An 8935-nucleotide genomic window follows, 5' to 3' on the forward strand; every position below is an offset into this window, starting at 1 on the left:
CGAACCCAGGGCCTCAGGCATGCAAGGTAAGCGCTCTACCACTGAGTCAACTTCCCAGCCCAACAATACAAATTCTTTAATCTGAGAGAAATTTTTCCAAAAATCTTACGAGATGGACAAGTTATGTTAACCCGAATATCTTGAGGTACAAGCTAGAGCAGGCTGATGAGTCTCAAATCCAATCTTTTGTGAGCACAAGGCATTGACAAGCAAAGATATCATCTTCTAAGGGAAATTTTCTGTGGGTCTGGCAGCATAAATCTGCAGGGAGCCGGGGCGAACGCCATTACAAGGCGCCGCCCACTCCCTTGCAGCTTTGAGGTCCATATTAGACAGTGCTCGGCGGGACAGTGGGTCCTGGGCTTTGCGCATGCGCGAGCCACGTAGAGTCCCCAGCCAATCCCGTGGCACCTGGTGACGGTGAAAGGCAGATGACCAATGATAGAAAGACCCTTGTTACATTTCCCTATATAAGCGGCCATTTTTCGGGTGCACGCGCTCTCGCGCTCAAGCTCTCCCATCAATAAAATGGCTCTCCAATAAAGCGTGATCTGAGAAGACTCCTGGTGTGGTGGTCGTTCTTCCTCGCTGGTCGCGAAGGCGTTCGCCGCAAGTGGTGCCGAAACCCGGGACCCGCGCGAGAGGCCGAACAGGAGCCAGAACTCAACACGGGTAGTGGGGACGTCGGTACGTATACCCCAGTATGCTGTTCACTGTAGATTTAGATATTTATTGGTTGCTTGCATTGCTTCTTCCCTTGTGCTTTGTCCTTTTGATGGGGCGCACTTGCCTCGAGGAGGGAGGGTTTGATTTAATCCAGGAAGGATGCAAAGTACTAACACCGCATCAGGATAGTCTATCAGAGGCAGCGTCCAGTAAAGGGGAGGAAAATAGGCCTAAAAGAAAAAGGGAAAAAAGGATCCTAAAGAATTAAAGCAGGAGGGACTGCAGCCCTCACAAAAGGAGAAGGGTCTTAGGGAAGAGGGGGTCTCAAGGAGACCCCTATGCCCTTCTTTAAAAGCAAACCGGAGCCGGGCGCTGGTGGCTCACGCCTGTAATCCTAGCTACTCAGGACGCTGAGATCTGAGGATCGCGGTTCAAAGCCAGCCCGGGCAGGAGAGACCGTGAGACTCCTATCTCCAATAAACCACCAGAAAACCGGAAGTGGCGCTGTAGCTCAAGTGGTAGAGCGCTCGCCTTGAGCTGAAGAGCTGAGGGACAGCGCCCAGGCCCAGAGTTCAAGCCCCACGGCCGACAAAAAAAAAAAAAAAAAAAAAAAAAGCAAACCGGTTCTCAGCCCTACAAGTGGAAGGGCGGGACCAAGAATGCAGTGATCTTGTAAGTGACTCAGAGGAAGAAATGTTAGAGGAGGAGGGAGAGCAGCTGGATCCAGCTGATAGTGAAGACTTAGAAGAGGCTGCGGCTGAGTATGAGGCAGACAGATGTGGGGGGTGGCGCCCCCTAGGGGTGGGAGTACCGCAGCAGCCAGGAAGAGGAAACGGAGGTGGCCCTCATCCGTCGGCCCCCCCTCCGTGCCAGGAGGCGGGGCGGAGTCACTTTATAAAAGGAAGCACCTGGTCGCGGTTAGCAGCTGCTTTTCCAGTTTTTGAAAATCCAATTACTAATGAAAGAAATTTTGAGCCGGTTTCCTACTTCCAGCTTAAGGATTTAGTTGAGGCAGTCCGGACTTATGGAGTGACGGCCAATTATACCACTGCCTTGCTTCGAAGGCTGACTATTAATGCTATGATTCTGTGGGAGCAAAAACTGTTCAATATTTTCCTGAATTAGTGGCTAAACAGGCAATTTTGATCTGGAAAAAAAAGAAAAAAGAAAAAAAGGCAATTTTGGGTATAAAGTATTGTTTGATGCACTTTGCAAAAATTCCAGATAAATTAATTATTCCATACACCCGTGAGCAAGTTGAAATTTTAGCAGCCACAGTGGATATGTGGGCAATTCTTGTTTGCTCGTTTCCCAATGTAATTGATAATCATTATCCTAAGCATCCTCTGCTTGCCATAGTTAACAAAAATTTAGTGTATTTTCCTGTCGTTACTTCAAAGGAGCCCCTAGTTAGTGCCCTGACCATCTTTACGGATGGATCAAAATCTGGACAAGGTGCCTTTTTTGTTCAAGGACACAAACAGCCGGTGGTCTTTAATTTTCGGCCGAATGTCCCACAGGCTGTTGAATGTTTAATTGTGCTTGAAGTTTTTAAAAGATTTGATCAACCTTTTAATTTATTTTCTGATTCATTATATGTTGTAAATGCCGTTGTTTCTCTTGAAGTTGCTGCTTCAATTAAGCAGGCCAGTACAATTTCTAATGTTTTGTTACAGATTCAATCCCTTATCTTAAACAGAAAACACTCTTTTTATATTGGACATATTCGCGCCCACTCTATGTTGCCAGGCCCGATGGCAAAGTGTAATGCCCTGGCGGACCAGGCAGCTCGGGCTGTGGCCCTGGTTGCTGCTGATCCTGTAGAATTGGCAAAAGACTTTCCTAAATTGTATCATGTACCCGCAAATACCCTTAGGAAAAGATATAATTTGCCCAGGCATGTGGCAAGAGATATTGTTAAAGCCTGTAAATTTTGTGTTACCTTTCTTCATCCTCCCCATGTGGGGGTAAACCCCAGGGGGTTGAGACCAAACGTCCTATGGCAAATGGATGTTACTCATCTGACAGAATTTGGTAAGTTGAAATATTTACATGTGTCTATCGATACCTTTTCCGGTGTCATTCATGCCACACCTCTGGCAGGAGAAAAGGTGTCTCATGTCAAAATACACTGCTTAGAAGCTTGGGCAGCTTGGGGAAAGCCCCTTAGACTTAAAACGGATAATGGCCCTGCTTATACTTCCCATGGTTTTCGCGCCTTTTGCGCACAAATGCAGGTTGCCCACACCACCGGATTGCCCTACAATCCTCAAGGACAAGGTATAGTGGAAAGAGCTAATAGAAGCATAAAAGAAATGCTTCAAAAACAAAAAGGGGGAATTGCTGAGTCAGCATCCCCCAGGGAAAGACTTTCTCTTGCGCTCTTTACCCTTAATTTTTTAATTCTAAATGACAACGATCAGTCTGCCGCAGATCGGCATATGACAAGAGACCCCATGGATACTAAAGACATGGTTATGTGGAAGGATGTTATTATTAATAAATGATATGGACCGGATCCGGTAATAACGAGATCCAGGGGAGCTGTTTGTGTTTTTCCACAGAGTCAAGAAGTACCTCACTGGGTGCCAACGAGACTGACCAGGCTGGTGGAGACTGCAGAAGAACCCCCTCTTGAAAAAGAAGACCCGCAAAATGAAGATGCCATCCACTCGTCTCCTGATGCAGCTGATCTTCCTGCTGTTAACAACAGTGCTAATAGCAACCCCTGTGATAGCTAAACCTATGATGCTGTGAGCTGTTAAACCAATGATGCTGTGGGCTGTTACAATTTACTGACTGGGCCTCTGCGGTGTCCTTTTTCAAAGAGCGGGTGGGAGTAGGAATGTTTTTAGCCTGCTGCCTGGGAGGATGCGTGGTCTGCCTATGGTTGGTCTGTCACCTTCGAGCCCAAACCAGAAGGGACAAGGTTGTTATCTCGCAAGCATTAGCCGCCTTGGAGAGTGGATCCTCACCCCAGATCTGGCTGTCGGCCCTGAGAGGCAATTAAGCCTTACCATCCTGCATAGCCTTAGCACCCCGAGGGATCAGGGGATCCCATTGCACCGGGACAGGTATGCAATTTGCAATTTGGGACAGGGTGCGAGGCAAGTGCACTGCACTTGAGGAGGACCATCTCCTCAAGAACAGCATGCTGGGTTGCAAGTGGGTTGATGCCCAAGATCCCACCTCTGCAAAAAAGGCATCGGACGGGCCTGGTCATCACTGGGGAAGGCGTGCCCCTCAGGCGAAGGCCAGTGCAAGGTCCTAATGTTTTAGACAGAGGCCCAACCTCTACTCTTACCTGTTGCCAAAAAACAAAAAGGGGGAAATGCAATGCAGGGAGCCGGGGCGAACGCCATTACAGGGCGCCGTCCACTCCCTTGCAGCTTTGAGGTCCATATTAGACAGTGCTTGGCGGGACGGTGGGTCCTGGGCTTTGCACATGCGCGAGCCACGTAGAGTCCCCAGCCAATCCCGTGGCACCTGGTGACGGTGAAAGGCAGATGACCAATGATAGAAAGACCCATGTTACATTTCCCTATATAAGCGGCCATGTTTCGGGTGCACGCGCTCTCACGCTCAAGCTCTCCCATCAATAAAATGGCTCTCCAATGAAGCGTGATCTGAGAAGACTCCTGGTGTGGTGGTCGTTCTTCCTCGCTGGTCGAGCAGGCGTTCGCCGCATAAATCCATCCGTGAGCTTATAATAGATTATTGTTGAGTCAGACTCCACTATGGCCAAGGTAAATGAAATTGGCAGATCTGGATCGCCTTGCAGTTTTCGAGATGCCTTCAGGATTTCCCTAATCCTGTTATGGCTAAGAGAAGCAGAGACTGGAGTAGGCACCACAGTCTGTAACCCTTTCCCTTCTATCTCAGTCCAAAGTAGACAGATGAGTTGTAGTTCTGGTAATCCCACACAATTTACTCTATGCCAACTTTTACTTTCCATGAGATCCAGGTAAACCAAGAATGATATACAAACTTGAGTGGCATCTCCTATGTCTAATTCCATAAGTTCTAAGTCCTTGGGGTGCGTAGCCATCCAGGCATCCTTGAGGACTGCCAGAGGAGTGCTGCCGTCACCAAGACCGCCACCACATCCAGGGTCTGCACCACCACCAGGAGTTGGCACGGAACCGACCTGCTCCTCCATGTTGGCCCACGCCTCATTTTCCTTTATTTCTTGTCCTTCACTACTTATTCCTTTGCTTTAGTCCACGGATCCCTATTTGATTGTTGTTGATCTAGACTCTATCTAGAAGTAGAGTTTGGCTCATGACATAGAGTCTTAGCCTTGGGCACAAATGATCACGGACAATAACCTGGGCTTGATTCAAGTCACAGGACAGACAAAAGTACATAGAAAAATAAAAAATATCTGTAGATCTGTCTCTAAATTATCAGTAAAAAGTGTTAGAGTAGCTGTGTGCTGGTGGCTCACGCCTGTAATCCTAGCTACTCAGGAGGCTGAGATGTGAGGGTCATGGTTCAAAGCCAGCATAGGCAGTAAAGGCTATGAGATTCTCATCCCCAATAAACCACTAGAAAACAAGAAGTGGCGCTGTGGCTCAAGTGGTAGAGAGATAGCTTGAGCGAAGGAGCTGAGGGACAGTGCCCAGGCTCAGAGTTCAAGCCTTATGACCAACCAAAAGTTTCCAAGGTACTGTAGATAAAGTCATTCTAAACACATTTAGGTTTCTATGTTCCCAGATGAAAGGATTGTTGCAACTCCATTTCTAATCATAACATGTGTAGCAGGAAATACTGTGAAGCTGGGGTAAAGAAGATAATAAAGCCTTCTGACCTCTTCTTACCTCAAGTGCTTGTCAAGGTTGCGAGCTCCGTAATCCTGCTCACAGGGAACAGCTTCCAAGAGGCAGTCTGGCATCCTGGATAGGCTGCTGGTGGCGAGACACCAATTTATAAAAAGCTTGGTGTGACGAGCCTTCTCCAAATGGGCATCAGTCACTGTCATCTGCTGACTGGATGGCCTTGTTTACTGGGCATCAGTCTGATGCCTCCACAGGACACACAAAAGACTCTCCCTGGTGCCAATGGAATCTCTTAGAGAATATGCTACATTTATTAATTAAATGAACAGAATTCTATTTCAAGATGTGTGTTTTTTCAAAGTCAAAGTCATCAGAAAGTAAATTTCAAGACCCAGATGGTTATTAAAGGTTGGGTCTCTTAGCCCTGGGTACATCCTGAGATGCAGAGATTCTTAGCCTTCCCCAATGGGAGCCTTGAAACAAGTGTGACTATATACCCTGGGTTTGCAGAGCATGTGGCGAGCCAAGGGTCAAGGACAAGGGTCACATGTCTCACAGACAGGTGTGCTAGAAACCAATCATTCGTGATGGTCAAGTTGATGCAAATTAGCTCAATACATACCAAGAGTAGATGTAAAAATCCACAAATAGAGTTGAGGATTAAAACTTATGAACAAAGGAACTACTAGGGCATAGAGAATTACAAAGAGGAAAGATAATAGTAAATAGACCTCAAAGCACATCCGCTCTCCAGTGGTAGGAATGGGGGCTGATGGAGCATCAGCCAATGAGCAGAATGTGACATGCCTTGTTGCAGTTCAGGTCTCCAATCAAAGATAAAGAAAATAATAAAAGAACTAACCAATGTGCAGTGGCCTCCAGACTAGGCAGATAAGACACTTTTGCTCAGGACATCTTTCCAGAAAGTGCAGTGGTGACAGCTAGACATGCATGGGCATACTCTCTACACAGCGCTGTCCTAGAGTTGCACATTGTTTTTTGAAGTAGGTACACTGATCTTCTCCCTTGAGTGCCTTTGCCATGGTACTTGTTCACAGAGAAGAATTATGGAATTTGGAAGACCTATGAATACGTGTCATTGCCTATATGCTGCTTGGTCATTGGCTTCATCCTGCTTTATGATTGGCTGTATCTTTTGTCGACTGCATCCTGCTATGTCATTGGCTTCATCCTTGATCATTGGCTACATCCTAACCTGTCAGTGGCTGCATCCAGCTTCCTCATAGGCTGTATCCTGATTTGTCACTGCCTGTGTCCTTTCTCATTGTCTGCATCATACGGCCTCCTTGATTTTTATCTTGCTTTGTTATTGGCTATATCCTGAACATCCAAGAAATCCAAAAGGACTATTTTCAAACCCTATACAGAGATTTTGGCCATAGAGGAAAAATTCAGGCAGCCTGCTTAAGAAAGCCCATTTGAGCACAGGTTGGCAACAACAGAGAAACAGGTGGTGTGACTTTTCACTCATCTCCAGTTTGGATTACTAGAAGTGAAAATCCACATCCTGCTGCCACTGATCTTAGATGGTCCAAAACACTGGGAAAGTATGTATATAGCCCAAGAACATCTTCACGCCATCTCACAGAACAGCGTCTGGAAAGTAGTTCTCCCCCAACACTCCAAAAGAACACCATCTTTGATACTGCAATAGAGCCTGCCAGAGCAGCTAGTAGATAACTTGGGCCAGAGAAGCTGCAACTGTGGTATCATTTTTCAACAGGACAAAAGAATCTGATCAGTGATAGTAAGCTCCACCTAGGGGAAGTTTGGCCCACCCAGGAGGAGGTAGCTCTTCCTAAGAAGGGACAACTTTACCAGGGTTGGCAGAGAGAGTCGGCCCCACCCCTTGGCAGTGAACTAAGACATTCCAGTCGTATAGCAGCTACCCTCAGAGTTTAGCCTCTGTAGGAATTAAAAATCCAAAAGGCTGTAAAATCTCACTGGATAGACTGCAAAACTGAGAGTGGCTCCAAGCTGGGCCAAAAAAGCGTCTCAAGAGCTAGACAAACTGGGAAAAGCCACTGATTCCAGACATGCCACAACCCCACCCACACACAAGCTCACTTGCAGAGACTCCAACCTGCAGAAACCTGCCACCTCCTTCCTGCATTCTACACAACGTTGTTCCGCTCTCCCACTGAGTTAGTCTGAGAGGAGGGATATAGGGCTTGCAAAGTTGCAAGGCAGAACTTTTTTTTTCTGCTCAAACTGATGTGAGAAAACAACTAAGCCATAAGGAAAGCCAATCACTACAAGGAAATCAAAGGCTCCATCAAGAGACCGGGTAGCAGACATAGGGGAGACACAAATAAATTGAAGAATTGTTTTCTAAATGTAATTTTTATTTTTTCTATTTTTATTTTATTTATATATTTTGCCCATTTTTTCTTCTTCATTGCTCTTTATTCCTACACAGCCTATGGTGATTACTAGGCTTCCTCCTTAATTGTGTGTATATATAATTCAGGCTATGTTTTGAGCAAATATCTATTGCTGAATTTTATGATTTTTAATTTTAGAATTATAAATCTATACATACATACTTTTAGACCTGCTAGGACCAGGCCAGGTTAGCATTCCTCACGGATGAGAAAGGCCTGGGAAAGACCTAAGAGAGAGAGCTGGGAAAAGAAGTGGGAAAGAACTGGGAAAGAGGTGGAAAGAGAGATTGCTGGGAAAGAGAGCAGCGCAAGAGAGAGAGAGCTGGGAAAAAGAGCTCAGAGAGCTGTGAAAGGGCTGAGAAGGAAAACATATATAGATTTTTAAATATCTTTATTTCTTCCTTTGTTTTTTCTTATTTTTTTCTTTCTGTGAATTTAGGTCTTAGCTTTCAGTATATCTCTCAATCTTCTAATTCACCTCAACTCATTTTCCTTTATTTCTGGTCCTTCACTACTTATTCCTTTGCTTTAGTCAACTGATCCCTATTTGATTGTTGTTGATCTAGACTCTATCTGTATCTATTTTGACAGTGTCAAAGTGGATTACTGTGTCATCCTTTTGGTTCAGACTGCTTTAAAGCTCATGACAGATTTGTTCACTTATTTCAACTATATATTTTTATATATACATACACATATATACATATATATACACATATATATGTATATATAATCCCCACTCTGGAAGAACAATACCTGTCCTGTAACAAAGAATAGGGCAGGTCAATAGGAGAATACCTATCTCCTATTTTGAACCTCTAATGTATGTGCAAATACAGGGATTGGGGTTGGTCTTTGTCTTAAAAGTGTGTTCTGTGGTGGTACTGGAATTTCTTTCATATCCTGAAAGGAAAGATAGAGTTAAAATACCTGCCTATATTGTTAACCCTTAAACTCTACAGCTATAGGTTCCTTGTTGTTTGTTGTCTTAAAAATGTTTCCTAGTATGGTACTAGATTTAGTCTCATTTCTAAGTTGGCAGAGCTAGCCATAGAAACACAAGAAAAATGGCAAGTCTAGGAACTT

The 8935-nt window shown here is 45.2% G+C and overlaps 1 protein-coding gene across 1 annotated transcript; it reads right to left on the reverse strand.

The window, feature by feature from the left end:
• Nucleotides 1-218: 218 nt before the first annotated feature.
• LOC138812557 (tRNA-splicing endonuclease subunit Sen15-like) lies at nucleotides 219-4825 on the reverse strand. The gene is made up of 2 exons (XM_070000518.1): nucleotides 4353-4825; nucleotides 219-261 (listed from the first exon to the last, which is right to left on the reverse strand). Exons 1-2 carry the CDS (start codon nucleotides 4823-4825, stop codon nucleotides 219-221), a joined length of 516 nt encoding a protein of 171 aa, XP_069856619.1.
• Nucleotides 4826-8935: the final 4110 nt, after the last annotated feature.

Source organism: Dipodomys merriami, unplaced genomic scaffold, assembly GCF_024711535.1.
Source record: "Dipodomys merriami isolate MVZ:Mamm:240054 unplaced genomic scaffold, mDipMer1.0.p SCAF_57, whole genome shotgun sequence".
Taxonomy (NCBI): Eukaryota; Metazoa; Chordata; class Mammalia; order Rodentia; family Heteromyidae; genus Dipodomys; species Dipodomys merriami.

Bases quoted from the DNA above. Each gene is read 5' to 3' on its own strand.
- LOC138812557 (XM_070000518.1), bottom strand. From the start codon at position 4,825: ATGGAGGAGCAGGTCGGTTCCGTGCCAACTCCTGGTGGTGGTGCAGAC. The intron at 262-4,352 runs GCGGCGAACGCC...GGCTCCCTGCAG, and splicing joins AAGCTCACGGATGGATTTAT to ATTTATGCTGCCAGACCCAC.